Source organism: Ixodes scapularis, unplaced genomic scaffold, assembly GCF_016920785.2.
Source record: "Ixodes scapularis isolate PalLabHiFi unplaced genomic scaffold, ASM1692078v2 PGA_scaffold2__306_contigs__length_199485367, whole genome shotgun sequence".
NCBI lineage: Eukaryota > Metazoa > Arthropoda > Arachnida > Ixodida > Ixodidae > Ixodes > Ixodes scapularis.
The window spans coordinates 156,294,105-156,319,254 of NW_024609857.1; the positions used below are offsets into that span (position 1 = coordinate 156,294,105).

General features: G+C 46.0%; 1 protein-coding gene across 1 annotated transcript; it reads right to left on the reverse strand.

Annotated features, from left to right (window-relative positions):
• Positions 1–561: 561 nt before the first annotated feature.
• Positions 562–23,426, reverse strand: LOC8025531 (V-type proton ATPase subunit S1). The gene is made up of 9 exons (XM_040219372.3): positions 23,210–23,426; positions 22,136–22,259; positions 20,255–20,314; positions 19,287–19,509; positions 15,118–15,203; positions 13,963–14,198; positions 9,614–9,664; positions 2,539–2,737; positions 562–2,003 (listed from the first exon to the last, which is right to left on the reverse strand). The coding sequence occupies exons 1-9, from the start codon at positions 23,320–23,322 to the stop codon at positions 1,794–1,796; spliced, it is 1,302 nt and encodes a 433-aa protein (XP_040075306.1). The 5' UTR covers positions 23,323–23,426; the 3' UTR covers positions 562–1,793.
• Between the last annotated feature and the right edge of the window lie 1,724 nt (positions 23,427–25,150).

Here is a 25,150-nt window from a genome sequence, read left to right on the forward strand (position 1 = left end):
GTGCATCCCATGATGCAACACTTCAGCGTTACTTGGTAAGTCAATAGAACTTGTCCAGAGCAGTCGTTCAGCGAGAACAGCTCTCTGGAAGGAAGCACCAGCATTTGATCGTATTGCGTGGACATGCCAGCTCGTGCTACAAATCCTTGTAGTGGTAATTTGGAGGATTGACAATTTGTAGAAATAGCGGTTCGAGAGTAAATGGTTCTAGTACCCTCTCTCTCTCTTCCTTCTGACCGAGCAGAGAGGAAAGATTGTTTCTTTGTGTCGACTTCGGGGCAGCAGATTACGCACGATGGGGACAAAGGTGAGTTTGGGGGAGCCATATCTAGGTCACAGCACCTCAATGGATGAGCAGGATACGGCTGACACTTTGGGTGTTGAACGGGTGGGAGGCGCCTTGCGCACACGTTTTCTTTTAGCCGTTTGGTCTCGAACCCAGTCGCGTGTCTAAGTGGCAGCACATATTCACCAAAAGGTCCATTATCTTCTACCATATTAGTACTAGTTACAATGAGAGCAGTTACAAGTAAAAGGAAAAGAAACAGCTGCTTCAATGGCCTTTGTTCACAGCAGTTTTAATGCGCAAATTAATACAAAGAAACAACAAACCACGAGGAACACCCACCAGACTACAACATGGAATGCTCTGCAGCTTCATTGGTGCGGCAGTCATGACCCAAAAGATTACGGTTTATAGCCCGTATATAATGGTGTGGGCTCTGCCTGACTAGGGCATGCACACTTGTTGCACAGCATGCTCCTTGGATATTTACTTCCCTCACAATAGAAACTTTTACAACCTTGACTGCCCAGTCCCATGCTTACCAAAAGGTGCAGCTTCTGTAATCTTGCCAGTCCTCTGCACTGGTACAATCGCTTAAAATACGGCTGCAACAGTCTGAGCAATGCTAACTGAATGTCGCACGATCGTAAGCACTGCCTGCAAGAACTACTCCAATAAATTATGCTATAAACAACAGAAGTGAGCTTCGTGTATCACTAATGACTGGCTCGCATATATATATACACAGAAATTGGGGAGGTGAGGTAAATAGTCTGCACAAGGCAACAAAATCGTTACTAGCCCTTGCGAGCAAAACAATATGAAACTCTGAACTAGCCTCAGCATTAACCGCTCAATGAAAGACCAATGAGAAGTCTATGCAACATCCCAAAGCCACACGTACGTCCCACAAAAACTGAAAGGCGAAGAAAATTGGCTTATGTTTCACTAAGTGCCTCTAAAATGGGTTCGACGGAGCATCTATATTTACAAAGAGCGGCTCCCATTTACTAACGACCTTCTCGTTCCCGCTCCACTCTCTCCTAAAAAAAAAAAAAAAAGACTTTACAGACTCATATTACTAATCCACCCTTCTAAAATGAGGAAAAAGCCGTCGTCGCACGTACTATCGGCACGAAATGAAATGAAACTCGTGCCAGAACGCGAGGCTTTCGACATGCTCTACGCTACCCAGATTCCGCAGGAGAGGAGGCTGTGAGGGTGTGCACGTCGGAATGAGCGCACACCCTTGCAGCCCTCTCTCCCCTCTGCAGCTCCATTGGCCCCTAGGCAGCGCAGCGCCAATCGAAGGCCATGCATTCCGGCGTTTGCATTTCGTTCCGTGCCGACGCACTCCCAACGGCACATAAAAAGTTCCGGGACTAGCCCGGCGGCAGTTTGCACACAGAAATTGGTTCCACGACTCGTGGTGTCCTTTGGTTCCTAACGACGGCGACCGACCTCCCAGTAGTTCCTACGAAGGGGCAAGACAAGCGGTGGTGGCGCCTCAGTCGGTGGCAGACACGGTGATGGTCTTTTCCTTGGGGTCGTCGAAGCGGTCGTTGGTGCGGATGTCGTAGAGGAAGAAGATGCCCACGGCCAGGATGAACAGGTACAGCAGCACCACCAGGAAGCCCATCCAGACCACCGTGGTGAAGAAGGACGCGCAGTCGTAGCTTTCGGAGAAGCGGGCCGTGGCATTCTGGGACAGCTCGACCTGCGCACGGGTGCGGTTGAGGCGTTGCGGGGAGAGAAGGGACGACGCAATTGAGGTTGCCAGGTAAGTGAAGAAGCATACCAAACGGAAAATTAATCCGAAGATAAAAAGATATAACCGGTGTAACTATTTGGTTTGTTTGATAAAAGCTAAAATCTGGCCGAGCAGAACTAAAGGGTCATCAACAAGCAAAAACGTGGCGTGAAATGGAAGATGACCTCTAAACTAGAACATACGACCAATGAAGCAGATGACAAGACGTATGGTGCCATAAAATGTGCGAGATAGTCAAAAGTTTTCCGCAATGGTCACGCGGTGTAACATCTTCGGCGTGGTGCAGACGCCGAAGTGCGAAACGGGAGGACTCTCATATTGTCCGACGGCACGGAAGAAACTTCACAAGGCGTACCTTATTAAAGGAGCTTTCGCAAATTCCGGGAACAGGATCGATAACGCAAAGTCTGCATTTGTTCCCCGTATCCCATTCCAGCCGCCACGCGTGAAAGAGAGCGGTTTAGGGTCTGGTCGTCCCCACCTGGAAGGTGTCCAGGGTGACCTGCAGCTGGGGCGGCATGCTGGCGTTGAACTGGCGGAAGAAGGAGGAGGCGCAGGAAAAAGAGAAGCCGCCAGGCCACCAGACGTCCCGCACTTGCAGCGGCAGGGCTTTGCTGCCTGCCAGGAAGCCCGCCAGAGACTCCAGCTGGAAGCCTGAGCCCTCACGCTGGAACGACATCCTGTGAGGCAGGGGCGTGCACGCGCCACCCTTAGTCCAACTCCGACGGACCAGAAGGCCGCCAGACTCTGAACGCGCCATTTTGTGCTCAACTTCTACAACAACCTGAGCTGTAGTACAGAATTTGTCGCGGGTCTCGTGAAATTCGTTATAAGGCTCGAAGTCTTGAAAACCCGAGTCTGAGGAACAAAAGAGGGGACGTCTCTTTTTCTGTTCTTCGATCTTGGGTTCTTAAAACGTTTAAAATAACCGGCTTCCCCGCGTGTTCTCCGTTTTTTCTATTTTTGTTAAAGACTTTTGACTGCATCCTTAGCCCCCATTTATAAATTCCTCGTCAAAAGGGGGCTCAAGTCGCATAAAAAGTACACAACTAGAAGTGTGAAACGAACGCCAGTTTCTTGCATCTAATATTTCCGGGTTCGTTACAAGTGTGTTTGACGGGTGCCAAATCGCACGATCGATGTGCTCGTCTTTGTAGTCTCTCGCGGCCGGTGGGTTCCTTCGAGGAGCCTCACTTCGACGATTGCGGAGGGGCTCGTCTGAATTATTAGAACAAGCAACGACGGGCAAGTGCCCCTCATCACAAAATGTGTGGCCGCGCGGAGTCGCTAACATTTTGCATGACTGTATTGTCGACAAAGATACGCGCAACCTTGACGGAGTGTGCAGCAAAGCAGTCGTACGGAAGCCGAGGGATTGGTCCAGTTTCTATGTCCGAGAAACAAAGCTACGAACTCCTCGACAGTTGTTGGGGTACGTGTACGGCGGCGATTGCACGTTTGAAAGTTTCCACTTAAACATAAAACCACATGCTTCCTGGGAAGTGCTGCTATTTGTTACATCTTTCGGGAACTGTGAACATTGTATTCAGATCAAATTTCACATTGCTGGTGCTCAAACTCACTCTTTATTTTTCCCCAATTTGGAGATGGAAGGCAGAAAAAAAAAAAGAAACTAAGGTATTGTTTGACAAGCCTCTGCCTCCCCCCAGAGCAGCAACAAAAAAATACAAAGTTTGCAGCTCAGCAAGGACCTCAAGCTAGAAAAACTATACAATCGATTTACAACTTCAGCATATGAAAAAACAATAAAAAGATCACGAAAAAAAGAAAAATGCACATATTTCCCACTTTTACATAGAATGTTTATATCCAGTTCACTACAAGAATTTAGAAGACTGGGAAGGGTATATTTTAACATTTGATAACCATAACATGTTCTGGAGTCCGGCACTAACCAAGTATCCATACAGGGATAAACCATTTCCCTAAACAAAAAAGGTTGGAAATCGATAGGAGCAGGTCATCATTGTAAATGAAAGACTTTTTATACGTAAGAGCTAATTTACAAGTAAAATAATTAAGAATTCATAGTTTCAAAATTAGATGTTTCGTGCATGTGATAACCGCAAAGTGGTGCCTTCAAGAGTTGGCTACTCTGACGGAAGTGGCAATCGAAGCGACGGTTCTTCTCATTCTAACTTTTAACACTTCCCAGAATTTACTTCAGTGGATGAGTTCGAAGTCTCAGACCACCAGAATGTCGGGGAAGCAGACACGCCATAATGAAACAGAATGGAAGAAAGGCGACAACTTTTAGCCCTCAATATTTACATTCGATGCTTCTCCACTTGGGCAGCTTGCAAGCACTAGACGTGCCCCATTAGACTAGTGGTCTCAAAAGATGCGGCCCTGCATGCGGCCCGCGACACTTTGGGACGCGGCCCGCAAATGTCCAGTGGTTGCAACCTCCCGTTCCTCAAGCACTACGTGCACCATAAATAATTACCTCTTGTATTCCATTCCTTTCCACTGGAAACGTAGGTGTACTCTTACGACATTTTAACATATTTGGCACTAATCTGTTCTTTTAGATTGAGGATTGCTTCGTCTTACATGCCGTTAACACACGGGTATTTTCGTATACCTCTGCTATAAAAATCACCAGCAAAGCAAAAACTGCCATATGAAAAGATTTTCTTTCGAGACATATTGAGCTCTGATAATTCCCCAGTGAATTAAGAGACAAAGTAACAATTGTGCGCTTAATTTCTAGTTCTATTGAAAAATTCTAGCACGTTTGTGGGTTGGTCATATTTTAAATCTTGTAATCACACTAAAGTATACAAGCTCAAACTAGTTGTATGAACAAATCAATGCTAAAGATGGCACTGACAAAAAGGTTATTTTGCAAAAGGCAAATAGCACGAGATCCCTTTTTCAGGGAATCTTTGGGCGTCGCTAAAAGACTCAACTGCTTTGCAATGTGAAATGCCATCATTCTTTGTTTGCCCGTGCATTAGATACAGTAATCCCTCGTTATAAAAAAAATCAATGGGACAGCGAAAAAATTCGATATAAGCAACAATTCGATTAAAGCGAGAGCAAAAAAAAATCGACAATAGCCTTGAAGGTAGACGAGAACACTGCGGAACACTGATTGCATATTTAATCAAACAAACCTCGGTTATAAACAACTCGCGGCAGCTTACCAAGTAAAAACAATACTGAAGAAGTAAAATAATGAAAAATATTAAGCTTGAAGGAGTGACCTCCTTCGGGCTCCATCGCTCCCTTGACCCGATTCCAACAGGAGTCGGGCAGCGTTGGCCAAGGGCGACATGAGTGGCGCCGGAACATGGACGCTGCCTTGGCTGCCTCCCGCTGCTCCCTAGCTGCGTTGGCGCATCAGCATTGGAAGCAACGCTCGGCCCCCCGTCACCCGTTTGCACAGTTTTCTTGTTTGCAGTTTTCCAAAGTTTGCCATTTGTCTCAATGAAGAAGGGGAGGGAACGCAAGGGTCTCCGTGCGCCTGTGTGTAGGCTTGCATGCTTTCGGCACCTCAGCTTTCGTGATAAGCGTGGTCGGCCGCCAATTTACTTAGAATAATCCGGTTCAAAATGCGTGCATTTCGGTCGGGATCGCGCGTTGAACTTCAATAAAATCGATAATTCGAAAAAAATCTATTTCGTTACAACGAGGAAGTACTGTAGTTTAAAAAACCTGACCATTGACCCTTCCTTTGTCTATATCTTCGAGAAAAATACCCAACCACAGGGGCACAAAAAACACAAAAAAAAAGCCATGAAAGGGTTAAACTGAAAATTTGCAACTTTAGAAATGCACACAAAATAGGGACAAAAAGAGACATATGCCACAGACAAGCAACGCCTAGCGACGCATTAAAAAAAAAAGCAAGCAGGGGGATGTTACTTTTTGGAAATGCCTTCTACCTTCCCCTCCCCCCCCAACGTTACACAAGCAGCAAAACAATATGAGGCAGTGGGCATTAACTCGAGAGTGAGTAAGCTTTATTGATGCTTTCTAACTCTTCCCCCTGGTGATGAGAAATGAAAGCTTATCCAGCCTCGCTATCAACAAGTGGCCACGAGCACAGTGTCCTATGTGGCAGTCTCTCCTCGTGGTTTTGCCGACTATACATTCTCAAAGTAGCTTTTAAGAACTCGACCACAACATCTAACCGCCGAATTCACAAACCTCTCTCCAATTGAGGCGCCCCTTCATTTCCTCAAGGAAGGTGTGACGGCCGGTACTGGCCTATTGCGACGATGAATAGGTGGCCCAGGCTGCTTATCTGTCGTTGCGATTGGCTAGTGCCGGCCCTCGCGTCTTCCTTGAGGAAGAGGAGGGGCGCGCCTCAATAGACTTCTTTCAAAACCGACATGCCCCATCGCGGCGAAATACCATGCAGTGCACTCTGGAAACTAGTTGGCCACTCAGTTTCGGTTTCGAGTGAGCAGCTTCATCTCATGCTATCACGCCGCGACCGAGCGCTGCTTGCGTTTTCGATTATCTGACTTTTTACGAATGTACAATACACTCATTCTCGAGCGATGCAAAACGAAGACCGGGGCACTTTTCTTGGTTCCCGAAACACCGCATATTGTGCGTGCGTATGCAAACGTAGTAAGACGTGGCTTTGTCACCTCACCCCACGAGTGTATCTTTGAGCTCAATGTCAGTAATCCCGTCTAATACCAGTGAACTACAACTGAAATTTGTTCGTCTGGAGCCCTACACGTATTTTGTTTGCCAAACGTTTGCTTCTTGTTACTTCATTGGGCGAAAAGCAAGCCGCGTCCTCACAGGAGTCTCAAAGTTGAGCTTAGCGTCGGCGCATGAACTTTTAAGGAAACTCAATAAATTCGACCTCACTACTACACAAAAAGTTACTATGATATCTTCCCTCGTGTCGTCACATATCTCGCACTCAAATTTTATGCTCATAGAAGATTAAGTTTTCGCAAACGCTGAGGTCGGCTAGCTACGACGGAGGCCCTAAGGGGAGTGTAAAAGATATGGGTAATTACAAACCGATTTCTATATTGCCAGTATTTTCTAAAGCACTTGAAAAGGTACTTCATATACGTCTAACTAATTTTTAAACTAAGCATAACTTAATAACTACTTCGCAGTTTGGTTTTATAAAGCATAAATCTATCGAGGCTGCCCTACTCACCTAGAAAGAATTCATTGTGCAAAATCTTGAAGAAAAACGAAATTGTTCTTGTAGCATTCATAGACTTCTCGAAGGCTTTTGATTGCCTCAACCATGAAATTTTACTAGCAAAATTGGATACATATGGGATTCGAGGGCATGCTTTGCAGTTAGTGAAGTCTTACCTAGAGCATTGAATGCAACTAGTTTATATTCATGGCCATTTGTCAAGTTCGAAGCGTATTCTTACTGGTATTCCACAGGGATGTATATTAGGTTTTCTTTTCAATATTTACGTTAATGACATTGTAAATATTAACTCTGATGCAACAATTACCAGCTATGCCGACAACACTAGTTTTCTTTTTTCAGCTGAAAATGTCAATGTGCTATTTGACATGGCAAATCAGGCGTTATCTGCATTAGCCATTTCTAGTTGTATTAATTCACTAGAAATCAACGTCGAAAAAACAAAATCAGTGCTTTTCCGCCCAAAACATATGCTAGTCCCAATTACAAGAGATATTGTTTTAAACTTCTCCAATATAGAGATTGTAAACTCTTTCAAGCTCTTAAGTGTTATTTTTACCGAGAATATGTCATGGGATAGTCATGTCAACTACCTTAATTCTAAGCTGTCACAAGTAGTAGGTTTGACAAACCGCCACCGGTATATGTTAAGCAAAGGTGGTATTAATATACAATTCTTTATTTTACTCGCACATAAACTATTGTAATTTAGTCTGGGGTACAACAACGTCAACGAAACTAAAAAAAAATGCACTTGTTGCAAAAAAAAAAAAGCGTTAAGAGCTATAGACGAACACGCCGCCCTGATGTCACGCAGCTGCGGTGGCGCTGCTGACGGTACTGCGCATGCGCAGATGCTTGACTCCTCCCGAATTCGGTTTGTGCGCACTCGCAGTGCCCACACCCGGTGTGGGCAAGCGTGGGCTTGTTTGGAAACAGCGTGTCGGTCTATAGAGGACATTCCATTTGACTTCCCGCATTATCAATATACATGCTCTATTTAGCTATAGACTTGTCACTAGTCTAAAACTAGAGAAAATTAGGTGTACAAACATTGTGATAAACCTTAGACAGCTCTCTGAAAATATTCACGCGTGTTCTACCTGTCGTGCGAAATGTTGGGAGGTGGTCGCTGCAAGAACGAACTATGGCACACAAATGCTTAAACATACTAGTATCCCAAAATACTTAACCTACTTGAAGATAAAAAATTGAAATTCAGTATAAAACAAACAAAAAGTTAGGGTGCAAACCAGCTGGTGAACGTTCTAACACTTTCGACAAAATGCCGAGACTGGGGTGGAAAAATTCAGTATATTGTCTCTTAGAGAAATTCAATTAATTTTCTCCCTTTCCTGTTATAGCCGATGATAAAATATATTATGTCCGAAACACGCTTTGCTAAATTGTGGTATTCAAGATTTGTGAATGTTTTTTTTTCCCCCGTCGACTTCTCAAGCACTTGTCAAACTGTGCCATACAGATTTTTTTCTTTTCTCGCGACCATCAATATACGATGGAAATAAACTCTTTATTATTAATTTCAGTGGAAAGCACGTAATTCTGATTAGTACCCAAGGTGTGCGTGAGCGCAGCTTGTGACGCTGCGCTCACGCACACCTTGGGTACTCATCAGAATTACAGTTGTTTACAGTGCAATTGTTTTTACAATTCATTTAATATTACACCACTGACATTGTTTTATATTATCATAATGTGTTCGCTTTGGTTTGATTGAACTCTGTATTTTAGTGAACATAGTTTGTCATATTGGTTCTTGAAATTGCCATCCTTCACGCCACAAGTGTTTCGAAATATCCGTTGTCTATATATCTGAGATCAAGTTCTGCATCCCATTAAATAAGCATGAACGAGGGAATATTGCCTATTTTATTTATTTGAGAATTTTCTATCCCACAAACACTTTTCCCGAAAGCATATGGGTTGGAGATAGTCCACGCTCCCCCTTGCTCCATGCCCCGTGCAAAATCGACTGCGTGTGCAGGGAAGCCAACGGGCCCCCCCCCCCCCCCCCCCCCCCCGGGGGGGGGGGGGGGGGGGGAGACTAGGTTTTGCATTTGGGGGGGGGGGGGGGGGGGGGGTGTTCCACCCCCCCCAAACCCCCCCCCCCCCCCCTCTGCCTACGTCACCGCTCTCGGGACCAAAATAATCTCTTGTCGACGTGTCGATCGAAACCTAAACCATGCCACTCTCCTCCCTGGCCAACTAGTTCCCAGAGTGCAACGCGCGCCGTATTGCATGCAGGGATTTATGGAAGTAGTCTATTGGAGTGCAATTTGTGAATTCGGCGGTAAGGCTCCCTGCTCCTGTTGCTGCTTAGGTAATCCGTTTTTCCAAGTTCTACTTCCAGTAAATAAGAAGTACTTACTCCAACTTGAAGCCTTTCACCGATCCCACGTCAGGGAAAGTAAAGCTGACACTGGAATAAAAAAAGTAAAAAAAAGCAAGAATACTCAATTACTTGCACTCAAACATGGTATTAAAGAAACAAAGAATAGCACCCAATGCTGAAATAGCTCTATTTGTGTTCAGACAAGGCAGTATTGACATTCTAGAAACAGCCTTCTTTGACACCATGTAAGCCAGCGTTGAGAAGTAGTTACCCAACTCAGTTTAAGTATGGAGCGTCTCCTCGAGTACTGTATGGCGTTACTTTCAAATCGGGCACAAAAGCCTCAACAGACAAGTCTACATTGTGCCTGAGAGAAGCTAGCAAAGAAAATGAGTCAGGAGAAGGGCGACCGAGGAGAGGGAAATATTGAAATTCGGGTGGCAGTTAGAAAATGACCCAAAGCCTTAAAGCTTGCTCGGTCGACTCAAGGGCCATTTACACTCTTGCGACCTCTTAAAAATGGGTTCCTTAAAACCTCTTATGACTAGAGGACACACTGTCGCCATCTATTGGGTAGCAGCGTAAACTTGGAGATCCGGCATATTTTCTATTTCTCTCGCGCATTATCCTATCTTTCTTGGCTCGAAAAACTATTGTCAACGTTATAAATGAGCCTTTCTTATAGGTATTACGCACATTTGACCTCGGAAATCCCGCAAAACCTTCGCTCTTGTGAAATGCAGTTCCAGGGTCACCGCATAGATGGCGCCAGCGTGCCAGTGTGTTCTTTCGTCCCAAGAAATTTGAAGAGGTTTCAACAAGTCTCGTCTCTCTCGGTCGTACTCGGTTGCAAGAGTGTGAATGGGCCTTTACAATTTGACTCTCGATAATTCAAAGCTCAAAGGCAAGAGCGAAAGGCTTTGAATTAAGCGAGCTTCAAATTAAAACAATACAGTCGAATCTTGTTAATTCAATCTCACTTAATTCAAACTTGCGGATAATTCCAACTACCATGCAGGTGCCCTCCTATGCATCTCTATGGGAGGAAACTCCCAGTAATTTAAACTCTGCATTATTCAAACAAATTATTGGTCCTCCTCGAGTTAGAATTAACGAGATTCGAGTGTACTACTGATACTAAAACCGGTAAAACTGGGAGTCTTTTCTGCATTCTAGTCCATTCTCAATGATGACTGAGGGTTAGTCTTTAATATTAAATCACATTACAGACAGCATTACCTTTTGCAATATTAGTACATAGAAATAGACAAAGAATATAAAAGAAACGGAGGCTTTTATTGAAAAATAAGACTCTGGTCAAAGTTGGTTTTGTTTACATTGGGATTAAGAAGGAACAAAATTGGTTGAAATATTTGCACCTCAGGCAAATGAAAAAGGCTTTCATGTGGATCAGGCTGCAGCCTTTCAGTTGCAAGGAAGCACCCCCCCTCACTCCTCTGGTGCTCATACTAGTTTACTTCACTTGTCAAAATATTCTTCCTGTGAAATGCATGCAAAAAGCAGCATACTAGCAGCAATTTACTACATTCTAGATTGATAGAAATATAACTCAAGTTACACAAACAACTTGCCAAACAAAAGATCTCGACATAACACATTACGAGAACCGCCCAGGAATGATGCGAACACTCACGCACATCATCATTTATTTTCCTTGAGGGCCCGTGGGGCATTATACAAGGGGGTGGCAATAGAACAAAAACAAATAGAACAGTAAACACAATTATAACACTGTAAGCTAGCTAGGTAGGTTAGATAAAAAGAGGGTAATGGCTTCAACAAATTTAGTAGTATCATTAATACAAACGATGTTATGAGGTAGTGAATTCCAATCCTCGATGGCCAATGGTAGTGTGGAAGTCTGGTGAAAAACAGTTGATGATCGAATTGGACGTAATTTACATAGGTTATCTAGACGCGGGAAAATACGATGGGGAGGTGATAGCAGTGATTCTTTAAGGTGGCTATTGTGATAGAAAATTCGATGGAGGAGAGAAAGGCGTGATACTCGGCGGCGAAGGGAAAGTGAATGAAGGTTAGCTGATTGGCGTAATCCTGATATGCTGGTATATGGTGAGTAGTTGTTATAAATAAAACGAAGGGCTCTGTTTTGGACGGATTCTAGATTATTTGCAAGGTAGGACTGCCATGGGGACCATATAGATGAGGCGTATTCTAATTTCGATCTTATAAGAGTAGTATACGCTAGTCGTTTTACGGAGGGTGTAGCAAGTTTAAGGTTACGGCGCAAGAATCAGAGAGAACGGTTAGTATCAGAAATAACAGAAGTTATGTGAGTAGTCCATGATAGGTTAGAGGTGAGATGAACACCCAGGTACTTATAAGATGAGCATGCTATTACTTGAGTGTTAGAGAGGTAATACGAAAATGGTGTGGCACGCGAACTGCTTTGAAAGCAACAATGCATGTTACACTCTGCAGCATTACCAATGTCGGAGAAAGAGTTCAGTCCGAGTTCAGTGCTCTGTCGACTGAACGGTACAAGGGAACTCGCTTACCTGACCGCATCATTTAATAAAAAAATAGGATCTTTTTTTATTTTTTTTAATCTTAGAAAGGGTCTTAAAAACTCGAGTTTCAATTTGCAATTGCAAACAATGAAGGTAGCTTCCGAGCCCAGCGAGCTCCTAGCACGCGAATCTCAGCCCCTCATTGATGAACAGACAATCACTCTCTATATTCTGTCTCACCTGCTCCAGCATTCATCTCTAAGCAGACGACTGCGTCTTGCATAGAAACGTCAAGTTTGGGTCGGATCGCTTGGTTTTGCACGAAGATATTGACCGAATTTCAAAGTGGTGCAATAATTGGAAAATGAAGCTAAGCATCAGCAAATGCAACCAGGCGACATTTACTACGCAGCATAAACCATTTCCTTTCACACACATGATTCTTGGTGTTCCACTAACGAAGGTAGAAACAGTAAAGTACCTAGGCGTTCACTTCACACAAAATCTATCATGGAGCACGCACGTGGACTTCATCACGGCCAAAGCCAACTGGACATTAAATTTCTCGAGACAAAGCTTTGGTGACTCTCCTCCAAATGTAAAAACAGCTTTATTCTTTTCTAGCGTCAGGCCAATTCCAGCGTTTTTTAAGACCCCAACGAGCGCTATCTAGTAGAAAAATTTGAGCAGGTACAAAATAAGGAGGCTAGGTTCATTAAAAAGAATTACAATCATGAGGAAAGTGTCACTCATATGAACAAGCAGCTAGATTGGGAGCCGCTGGTATCTAGAAGAAGAAGTGTTTCTGCACACGATATACGTGCCACGATCAAACCGGGGATAGTTAAGTTGAAATTCAACCAACCGCCTCTTGTCGTATCTCATAGATAAGACCACTCAAAGAAAATGAGAGAATCTATATTCCGAACAAACATTCTAAAAATAATGGTTTTGCCCCTTACACAATAATGCAGTGGGACGAATGAGCCCATAACACAGTCCCATTCCCGTCCAATGCTCTCTTCTACGATAAACAAATGCATGACAGTTGAGACTGCTGCCACATAAGAGGAAATAGTGTTTGCAAACAATACGTTCTTACAACATGCGCGCAATGATTTTGGCGACTCTGTTTCTCGGTTATTAGTTCTTGCTCCGCCCATTACCCATCATATAATGTTTCTTAAAGCGGTTGCCTCGACCGCTTTGTACCGCGAATTGGTGTGGATTGTGTAACATGCTTTTGTTCTTTGCTGGTCCATTCAATGTAAATGAACATCGGGCGACTGTATTTTACGCTGCCATAGCCACCCTCTACCCTGCAATGATGCCTCCGATGCTGCAGAGTAACCTGGAATAAAATAAATAAAACGTGGCAAACGGAAAAGCTACAGTCCCAACGAGCCAATTGGCATGTCCAAGGGAGATGCGCGACCCTATCTCACTAGTTGGGTACAGCACCGTGAAAGCCACAGGCGTCGGAGAGAAATAAACTCCCCTTGTTTGAGGTTTGAACAACCCGCTAATCTCCAAAGGGGACAGAAGCTGCATCTGAGACAAACTAAACATTGTCTGGGTAAGAGAGGAGTTCCTCCCTCCCCACTTTTCCAGCTGCTTGGGTCACGCCCCACCCCTGTATCCCTGGGGTAAGGGCCGTCATGCGCTTCACCTCCGTCACTGGCTCGAAGCCGCCATGTAATTCGCTCTTTGCCAAGTTATGGCGAAACTGAGTATGGTACGTTCCCCATTTTTTACGAGGTCTGCGGGCTTCTGGACTGTTCTTTTAGATCAACGCCGGGACTGGGGATAATTTCCTCGGCTCGAGAGGAGGGGTTCGTCGAGGTGGAAAAGTCAGAGAAACCCCGGTTCGCGGTTTGGGCGTGCCACACTCACTTGGCACCAGTGGCCGAGCAGCTGACGACGGGCTTGGTGGATAGGGTGTCGTTGAAGGTGACCGTCTCGCGGGGCGCCTTGGCGGGGGTGGCCGGCACGAAGGACGCGCTCACACGGCCGCCGAACAGCAGCAGGCAATCTGACCTCACCTCCAGCACCCCCTTGGTCAGGTTACTGGCGCCGGCGGCCGCCAGCAGGTGGCGCCGCGAGCGAGAAGCCCGCACGGGGGATTCTTCCTGCAACGGTGGCGTGTCAATGTGCAAGGGGGCATATCAGGAGGATGCCACCACCCCCCCCCCACCTCCCCCAAGTACCCTAAGGACGACTTTCTTTATGAAAGAAGTGACAAGCATCAACCTTTTTTTAGGAAGAAATGCTTAGCTTCTAGTAAAATGGCGATTATTAGGTCAACAAAGCAGATCTATGCCATGCATGCTGCCAAGAGACTTCAGGTCTTTTTGCAGACCCTCAACCCCCCCCCCCAATTTCCACAATCTCTCCCCCGCAGGCACTGTCCGATACAAAGCCACGCAAAGGCAGCGGATGCATCAGTTACATCAATGGGCCAGGAAGGCAACTGCTCAGATGAAAGCATCCATACCACTCTTCATTTCTTCACAAAGTATACACTATCAATACTAAGAATGGCCGGTCTTATCCAAGTCTGCCGAAAGAAGTATGCAACAAAAAATAATTGCTTTTCGTGATTTTTTTTTATACTATGGCTACCTTCTCGACAAGTTTCCTGAAGCTTTGCCAAATCGCCTGAGCTTCTTTATACCTCTCGATGACCTCGAAAGTATTTCCTCTTTTCTTCTTTCACCAACAAAAATTAACTGAACTGAACTACTTTCTGCTCGTCGAAATAAATTGATTAGTATTTATTCTTCATATTCAAAAATAAAAAGAGAATTAAGAGTGGGACATACTTAAAAGAATCGTATTATGTTCCACGACGGAACGACCATGCAAGGACAAACATGTAGGCCAATTCTTTTTTTTTGTTAAAACTACCGCACAGTAGAACCTGTTGTCGCAAGTGCCAGCATACGGTCCCAATGAAGTCGCTTTATTTTTCGGCACTTTAACTCCCCTGCTATAGTGCCCTCGCGGGCTGCGAGGTAGTCTTTGAATAAGGGAGAGAGAGACACTCACCACCACCTCCTTGTGTCCGGTGTAGAGGCCAATGAGCTTCTTCCTGTCCACAGACAATGCCTGCATCGTGGCCTTGATTATGTCGTCTGCAGGAAACGATACAAGGCCGACTTAGCCAAGGCCACGTCACAAGCACACAGCACCTTCGACCTTCACAAACTTTTGCGAAAACATTCTGTAAAACCGAAGTTTTACAGAATGTTTTCGCAAGGAGAGTAGTTTGGTTTAGACCTGAGAAAAAAAACTGAAAACAGTTTCTATGTATATCCATAAATTATGTTTTTCTTTGTCAAGGGGCTCACATGACAGTCTCTCATTAATTCAAGCTCAGAATTATTTGCACTTTTTGCTAATTCTGAGAAATGTTATACATTTAACTGGAAAGTCATTACTCCAGTCCATTGTAAATAGTTTTTTCTTAACATACAAATGCAGCTATTCGATACCTATTGAGCCAGACTTTTTGCTAATTGAAACAAATGCTAAATCCTTGGCTAGCAGCCACTGGTATTTCAATACACTTGCAAATCGCTTTGAATTCTTCCACGAAATTTCGCCAACTGATATTTTTTAAAATTTGTGTCAAATATCTAATGTAAGAGTATTTAACAGTAAGAAAGCACAAAACAAACAGAGGGACGAAAACAGACATGTACAAGCTTTCAGTTTACAACAACATATATTTGACGCCAGATAAGTCTGCACCAACAACCGTCGGTGGGGAAGAGGGAACGAGCAAGAGGGAGAAAAGAAGGGAGACAAGGTTGAGAGGGAAGAAAAGGGGGAGGGAAGGGAAGATAGCGTTTCCGCATACGAAGCGGATTGACGGCCGAAGGCGGGTCTGGTTGTTCAAGTTGTGCAACTGGAGTCCGAGAAAACGCCGGCCTCGGAAACACCAGTTCTGGTTTTGTCATTGAGAGGGATGGGGAAGCAATGTTTTTCTTGGTGGTAGTCATCCTATAAGCTTCCATGATCTCCCTCCCATAGCACTCCCGGTGCCCCCCAACCACTTTGGTCTCGTTGAACAAAGGCATGCATGCCTGGCACTCCTTACCGTGAACTATAAACTCGTCAAAGTCTTCAAGAGTATTTAAATGATAGAATTTCATTAATAGAACTATGACCTTGCGATAATTATCAGGCTCATTGTTGTGACAGAGGGAATGATAATGCAGAAGGCAGTGACTATTTCGAAGTCCACGTTCAAAATAATAAGTATTATTTTGACGTCCATGACGCCACTTCCTAAAGAGGAGAAAATATTTTAAAAATTATTTTCACGTCCCCATCAAGATAACTTTTTAATTATTTTGAGGTTCCAAAACTTGGAACTTCGGACAGCTTTGGGGCTTTGCAGTCCGAACTGGAAAGCGATTGAAAGTGACGGTAAAAAAAATATAACCTTTCCTGAGGCGGTGCCACGGTTCAACATGCATTTTCCTAAAACAAATGTTATGCGGTCGACTGCAATTTTCAGGATCTTTCAAAAGGACACCAGCAGCAGCCCCCTCCCTCCCTCCCAATTTTTAATCTTATTGCCAGGCTGTTTAATGTGGTGTCGGGAGACTACCCATTACATATTTTGCTGCAGAGTCCCGTATATTTTTAATAAAGCCAAGAAACTCAACTGCTCGAAACTGAAACCCAAAGAATGGAAGATCATGGCCGGAAGGTATGTGGTTACACCCCACCACACTTTTTTCTTTCTTCTTGTCTTCTCCGGTGTGTGAAGCAGACGACGACGACGAATTCGCATGCACCATTTGTGGTGCGATTGTTTTGCACTCTTATCCGTTCCACTCAAAGTTCTGCGTTTTAAGGTCGATTAGCCGGTACTGTCGAGACCGGTTATAACGAAGTCAACGGGAATGGGAAATCACTTCGCTATATCCGCTATTGCGTTATAACCGAGTTTGGTTATAACAAAGTGCAAAAGGGAATGGGAAATAGTGATCGCTTCGCTGTAGCCGTTATTTCGTTATAAAAGACTTTGTTATAACCAGTTTCAACAGTACTATGAACAACACTTCCGAAGTTGCGGCCCCATGGCCATAACAATGTTGGTCTGTCGTGCGCCACCACTGCGTTGTCCAGCCCACGGTATGTCGCCGTATTGAGAATGACGTGTACGTGTACTACCTGTGGTCTGTGAAACAATTTTTTAATTTTTTTTATCAACAAAAATAAGGTTAATATTTTTTATATCTTTAAAATTGGATATGTGCCTTAGATGACCCACAACCTCTAATATATCTGATACACAGTTTGAACGGCTTGTGACCAAGGAGAAGAGAGTGAGCGCGACTCAAACTGGCCAATTCTTGACCAGCTGTTTTTGGATGGAAAGAAAACGAATTTCGAGCCGCAAACTGTGTTCTGGGTAGTTGGGCTCTTATAGGTCATCTTCCAATAAAAACCTCAGTGAGTACAAATGCCCTGTCAGTATCCATTTAAGTGATGGGAAATGCCAAAAAAATATATACATCAGCTATTGGTCTGCACGTAATGTTCGCATAATTGTGCTAAAATTACGGAATGCGGCACCATAGCTTTTCACGATTTATTTCACGCGTTTTATAAAGAGAAAGGACCTGAACGTCGCGCCATTAGATTTCCAGTCTACTAGAAGACATTTGGAGTAAAAAAATTTGTGTATCTCGTAGAACCGCGACGCAGACTGCAGTATGAGAATGTTTTGCTCGGTGCATCAGAATCTTTGATTGCTCGCACCGGCTAAGAAACATGTTTGGATTCACAGTATTTTATTTAACATCCTGATTGTTTCGTAGTTAACCCACTCGTTATACCAGTACCAAAACGAAAATCTAAATTAAACATCACTCACGAAACCTGGCTAAAAACACGGCGGGAGGCAGATGCAAAGCGAGACTGCAACCATATGAATATGCACTCGCACGGTAGTTGAGGCTTGGAAGCACAAAAAGCGTGTTAAACTCTCAGTGTTACATAGTGTACGCACTAGCACTTTTTACGTGAAATAGAGGAATATCTAGCTCGCTTTTCCTGTGGAAAAATATTTTAAGCGAGAAGCATGCCGAAATGAGGCGTGAGAGCCCAGAACATTGCCGCCAGGAGCATCACGTCCAAAAGGATCAAGTGTTGAGCCAGTCGAGCACACCCATGCCAAACAGTGCATTTCCAGTGCCAAGTAGGACCGCAACTTCTCAGGCATGGGGCACAGTGACGTATGACTCCGTCAACCGGTCAACACAACAGCAATAACATCATCAGAAACTAAACATAACACAATGGCTATCATCGGGACGGCTGAATTTGATGGGGGACACTATTTTGACATTTTACGGAACTGACGTCGCCGACGTGGAAATAGTCACTACCAATGCCGCTTTATACAGTCTAAGCTCGTTATAACAGACCGTAATTTTGACCAAGATTTCGGTCTGTTTTAAGAGGAGTGTGTTGTATGCAGATATAAAGTTGAGTCCATGGTATTGTATGTAGAGGAAAACCAAACGAACTTCACAAATCGGTATTTTATATCCAAATGTCTGTTGCAACCAAGTCTGTTGTAATGAGCTTACACTGTATGCATTTTATGCCTGAACGACGCTAACATCATCGTACTCAAAGAAGTTCCTGTCAGAGCCGGCGCTCAGGCGGGATAGGAACACAAAGTTTGCGTCTCTTGCGGTTGCACGCCGCAGCTTCGACCCTGCGATTTCTCGTCTCCCAGTTTTCTTCGAAGCTCCAGTCGAAGACCGGCGTAACACTCCCATCACGCTCTTGCATCGCGCAAGTGCGTTACGGAAGTGGCTAGAAACCAGCCATACAAGACATTTCGCGTTGGAAATTTTCTTCAAGAGTTGGGTGTAAACGGCCTAGATTTAGGAGAGAGAGCAACTCAAATTTGGGGCAGCATTTGCAATTTAATGGGTGCCACCTCCAGCAATTTAATTGGTGACGTGTCACAGTGGCGCGAGGAGGAAAAAGGGAGCAGAGGTAGAGATGCTAGAGGACAACGGATGCTTTAGACTCCTCCTCACAGCCCGTGACACAAATGTGGCTGCTCCATGCGGCCCCTATGGAGCGGATGGAAACACCCCGTAATCCGGGCACGCCGGCTCAGCGTCCCTACAAGCACCCGCCCAATCGTACGCGCGGAGCCCAGGAGAGAAGGAAGAACGAACCGGCCCGTTGCAGTGCCAGCGCCCGGTCTCCGCCGCTGGTCTCGGGCAGGTCCACCAGCAGCAGCCTGTGGCGGTCCCGGAGGCCGTCGAGGGCTGACTGCACGTCCGAGGGGTCCCCCACGGACACCCGCGTCATCCGGGCCTCGCCGGCCGACGAAGACAGGCCGTCCACCGGGTCGACCACGGAGGGCAGCACCACTACCGGGCTCTTCTCGAAAGCCGACTGCAAACGCGGGAAGGCGAAAACTTTCGAGGGTCCACACGCCGTCGCGTTCGTGTCGCGCCCGCCCATTGCAGTGCCGGCAGTGGCGCAATGATGGAGCGGAATACGGTAGACCCTTCTTCCGCCGTTCGTGAGAGCTTTGGTAGTCGTCGGCTCGGACGCCTCGACGAAGGCGAAACTCGCGCTCCTTGCTTATTTTGCCGCAACTTCTAGACAGTCTGACACGCCAGCTCTGTTGCAATACTAAAGAAAAACACCTAGGACGCTTTTGGCAAAGGACTGGGGTCCACGGCAATAAAGACGGCGGCGGTTGGCCGTAACCGTTCCAGCTCAGCCGACAAGGGCTACGCCAGGTTCCAACGAAAGTGGACTGGCAATAAATTTGTAGGCTAGCATCATCCGTTGCAAGAGAGGGGGGCAGACTTTATGCCTCGGAAAAAATGTTTCTTTGTCTGTGTGTGCGTGTTAGGCTAACCCTTTGAGTGGCACGCCCGAGTGTGCCCTTGGGCGCATTCCCGCGTGCTCTTGAATTCGATTTGCTCCTTGTCCCTCCTAACGGGGCTGTTTCTTTTTATTTTACGTGCAGCAGTACGCACGAGCATGCAATGAAAAACAATGCTACCTCATACGGTCGACTCCCGGTTATTCGAAGACGCTTTATTCTAATTTTCGGTTAGTTCGAAGCAGGGGCAGATTTATCGGTCACGCTTGGGGCCAGAAACAGAGGTGACAACATTGGGCTCACCTTGAGGTACTTGTAGGTGCTGTCATCTGCAGAGTTTTTGGAAAGGTCTTCCATGCTCAGCTGAAACAAGAAAAGAATGTTGATGACAAACCTGGAGCACCTCCATAAGCAGCGAAGCCCTGAACAGTGCGAGTTATGTACAAATATAATGCCCAATCAGATTCCTGCAACCTGCATTTAACTCAAAAGGGAAGGAAGTTGAGGTGGCAAGTATCAGTGCCTACTCATCGCATGTTTTCAGCCCCTATTTGCCTCAACTTGGTTACAGGCAGCATGACCAGGTTTTGAACAAAGAACACGTAAGCTTAGATTACGGCGGGCGGGGCAATAGATGATGAGAGCACAAGCATCTCTCTGAATTCTACATTCAGGGACGTTAGAGGAATAACGTTTTCAATGCAATAGGAAACTAAGACGTTCTATCTATCACCATACTACATATACTCAACATGCTACCTATGTTATTTACAGAACATGCTTAGTTATTCTCCCAATTGAATTTTTTTTTAGGGCAAGAATATGCATCTATGACTTGACAAAAATCACCCCAGCCATAAGAGAACCCTGGCACTGCTTAACCGACACGCAAAGGCGATGGCTAAGCTACGAAAGTTGCAGCAACAATGTGTCCTTGCATGTCAGATCATGTCCAAATCGTCGGAGTAGAAGCCACGCTACCACTGCTGTTGCTTGCCAATGAATTCTGAGCCTCTGGTACACAGGGGGCTGTCAGCCGCGGCAGAAAAGTTTTAAACACGTGGACGCGAGACGGCGTAGATGCAAAAGAGTCTCCGCTATTGCGGTCCTTGTCCCTTGGAGTAATACTGAGCGTAGCAATGGATTCCAATGCAAGCAATTGCACTACCACGGCAACGCAGTTGTTTGCACCAAAAACAATGGTACCCCCCCTTATTGGTCGAGAAACTGAGAGGACATTTTGTGGCCACGCCTACTTCCATGGAGAACGTGGACTTGAGAACGGCGCCTTCTCATCAAACGCCGTAGCCTCACGATAGTGGACAGGTGGCACCTCATTTGGCTGCCGGTCAGCATTGCTGAGACCAAAAAGGGCTATTTTGGTCTGGACAAGTACACTGTGCAATACTGTTACCACAAACACGATATTGGCATTTCTGGGGGTTTTACTTTGAAAGGGTACTGGCTGGCATCCTATTTCATTGCCTAGGTTAGTGCATCATACAAGCACTTCTCACCCCGCTAAAAGTTTTGATGACAGCCTATTGGCTCTAAAAAACACACCGAAAGAAGTCTGGAATCAATTCCTCGTGCTAACAGTGTCAAGCAGTTTCTTCCCAGCAAACATCATAGCACCTTACTTGGCTGCTAGTGGGCACACCTGGTGGCCAAGTAGGTCAACTCTGGCCAGTACTACCACACGATACCGAGCGATCGGACACGAGCGCCGCGTCGTGGTTAGGCTGCGGCACAATTCAGAGTTGCAAAAATTCGGCTTAAGATGGCACCGCTACCTTTAGAACCAGACTTCACTGCCCGATCGGTACAGGATGCCACATTAGAGAGGAGCTCCGTGCCCCTTGACCCACTAAATGAGCTACGCTTCACAGCAACGGCACTTCAGCCATCTTGTCGCCTAAAATCATTGTTGCCAGTTATCTGAAAGAGCGGGAAACATTCTTCTGCCATCAAGAAATGCTAGAACCATCCCCAACTGGGCAAAACGACATCGGCCAAGCTTCTTGACACCGAATCCAGAGCTCAGGGTGTCAAATCTTTGAATTGTAACTATTGCCAACTAGGCAACAAAATGGCTGTACAGAAGGGGAGACAAGTGTCAATACTCTAAGCGTAGGCTATTTAGTGGCTCTATGAGGGACGATAGAGCATGAAGCACCAGCTCACCGCATCCTGGACAAACGCCACAACGAGAGTGTCATCCCTGGACAGCAGTGCTTCCATGGACTTGGAGAAAGTGCTTGGCTCAATGCTCTCAAAGGAGCTCACTTGGGGAAACTTGTTCAGGTGGCTGCAACATAGCAAAGGCAATTTTTCTGGTAGGTTCAGTCGTAATTCGCCGAGTATCTTGGGCGCAAGATTACTCCGATGGGACGTTGGACGGTTACGCGGGTGGAGAATTAGTTACATCGCAGCATCGAGGGGAAATCTGGACATCAGATGTCATAGGAGCGGAAGAAAGTGAGCAAGTTTAAGCCACCATCCCACCCCGTTTCAAACATGTTACCAACACATTTTACGATGCACAAATGATCAGGAAGCAAATATTGGAAGAAATATTTGAGACAAGTGTTTTGTTCAGATGCTTTTGAAGAGCAAACGGCTGTGGACTGAGAAGCAAAATGTACGCACTATTGTCGTCTTTAATCATTCACTAATTAACTCCCCCGAAACCGTCCGACTGTGATGGCACAGTCCGGTGAATGTTGACAGCGGAACGCACTTCTCGATGGCTGTAGGCTCGTGCCTGCAGATTGGACAGAGCCTAAACTATCCTTCCCTCAGCACTCCGACAATGCTTCCCCGACAGCTTTAATTCACTCACTTTCAGGCAGAATGGCGTCAACAAATACCCACCGTCAGCAGCAACTCCCCTCTAACACCAGAGACGGTTCGAGATAGCACCGCTCTTAACATTCGCAAGAATACATCAAATTGCCTAGTTTTGAGACTTCCAAAGCTGTCAGCAGTCAATCCCAACGAGCCGGTGCCCCTGCCGCCATGCCTCGGGTTCTTGTCCGAGTCACGAAACCTTCGGTCTGCACACCGTATGGCAAAGCTTGGGGAAAAGTGCAGTATTATGAGGATAAGAAGCGGGGGTTTCAGCCGCACTCGGGTGCGGAACCTGGGGCTCTCGGTTCATATGACTGCTCCAGCCGGGCCGGCACTCCCCCTTGGTTTCGGGCGAACTCGTCGCGAGGACTCGTAACGCCATTGAAAACGAGCGAAAGGTCTACCCACCTATCCGAGCTCCAGAGGAAGGCGGGAACATTTTCTGACCGTGCAGGTACACCTAGGAAAATTACAATCGAGGCGCAAACCGCGATCCGCTGCAACATACCGCAGAGCGCCATGTTTCACTAATCATATGACAGAGGCTGTGTTCGCTCGATCAGATCGCACCGCCGGCTAAACCAGAGGCCACTCCGGATGGGTGAAAATAATATTAGAGTTGCGTAATATGCGGAACTGGTGAAGGAGCGGCGGAAGGTGTTTGATACGCCAGGGGGCGCCACTGAGCAGCACGTGAATGTCACGTGATTGACTCCATGATTGTGACGTCATGGGTCCAAACAACCCGTTGCTAGGGTCGTTGCTATGAACAAATAGCTAGGTTTCGCTACGAAAACCCGACAGTTAAAAAATCAGGAGTGGGATTTAAACTACTAAAAATCACAGACGTAGAAAGCTTGAATGTATGTTTCGGCAGAAGTGTGCCAGTAATCGCTTGTTTCCAGCCCCTTCCCCTGGCGAATGCCGAGAGCTCCGCGCTAGCGGTCGTCGGGCGGTCGGCCTCTGTGGGCGATCGGTCACGTGATCCATCCTAATGGCACGCGCTGCGGAGCAAATCGAGCGTAACGCTCCCAGCGCCACCGCTTCCAGAGCGTCTGCTCTCGCTTTTGAACAGTTTCGGTTCCCATTGCTATCTTGCTGAAAGCAAGTTCTGATCAGAACTTTATGATTTGACAAAAAAAATTGTTTGTTTAGGACTTGATTAACGGTGACCCCGACGTTAAGACACAATTTATTTTTCCTTACAGTTATATAAGCCCGATGAAGACAACTAGAAGTACTTGTACGAGCCGTAGGATGATATTAAGCAATACCAAACACGTATGCATCACTAAAGAAATAGCGCAAGGACGACGGTGATGTTTACCTAACTAGCCCACCAGATGATTTTAATGCAAACACGTATGCCGTAAAGCGATCGTCATCTCCGAAGGCGACTTTTATCTGCGGAGTATTTGGCGTGTTGTCGCCTAATTATTCCAATTACATTACACAGACCGCAAAACGAACAAACGACATACCTAGCTCTTCATCCGAATAGGCGCGCACAACACCTTCGACGTAACGCGGTATCTTGGGCCTCTTCGCTGGCCAGGCAAACGACTCGGCAAACACTTCGCTGAGAACGGCTGCGTCGTCGTCACTCGAGCTGGAGCTAGCTAACATCTGCGTCGCTGTCACTGCGTTTTATTAGACCTCCTGAAATTAACTGCAACGATGTTATCGCCGCAGTACGCTCGGGCGAGTCGGTCATGACGAGGGGAACCAGAGAGCCCACCCAGCAATCGAAACAAAAAAAACCGCGAAACTCCTTCACTCCCCCGCGGGAATGTCAATAACGAAACTGAAACGTTGCGAGTGACGACTACAGATCGTACTCCTCCGAAAAAGGCTGCGCGGAGAACTAGTCCGGACCGCTCGACGCGCTCCGCCACTTTTCCACGGAGCGGTTGCAGGCAGCCGCTCGGCGAGCGCCCCACTAGCCCCACTGGCTCCAGATCTACAAGCGGCACACGGAGAGATTGCTCTCATCTCACCGGGGAAACAAGAATCCGCTCCGCGAGCGCGAGCCGCCTGTTTCACTCTCTAACGCAACGAAAAATATCTTTACGCTTACCGAAGTACATATTTTCCGAAAGCTATTGAAATTCTTCGGTTATTTACGACTGCAACTTCCGGTCCTCAAGATGCCTTCAGGCTGCAGCAGACGACGAATGCAAGAAGTGTGCCGTCTGCCACACGCCGAACGGCCAAGCCGGCGTCGTTCGAATCGAGTGAATAAAGACGATATTCTGATATTGCATTTGTTTGAAATCAAATGAGTTTCAGACACATAAGAATGCATAGTGGGTGCGATGCGAAATATGATTTATTGAAAGTCCGGGCGTC

Excerpts from the sequence above, each read along its gene's own strand:
- LOC8025531 (XM_040219372.3), bottom strand. The coding sequence starts at position 23,322 with ATGGCGCTCTGCGGTATGTTGCAGCGGATCGCGGTTTGCGCCTCGATT. Across the intron at positions 14,199-15,117 it reads CCGGACACAAGGAGGTGGTG|GAAGAATCCCCCGTGCGGGC; the intron begins GTGAGTGTCTCT and ends CCACCGTTGCAG. Across the intron at positions 2,004-2,538 it reads TCACCCTGGACACCTTCCAG|GTCGAGCTGTCCCAGAATGC; the intron begins GTGGGGACGACC and ends ACCCGTGCGCAG.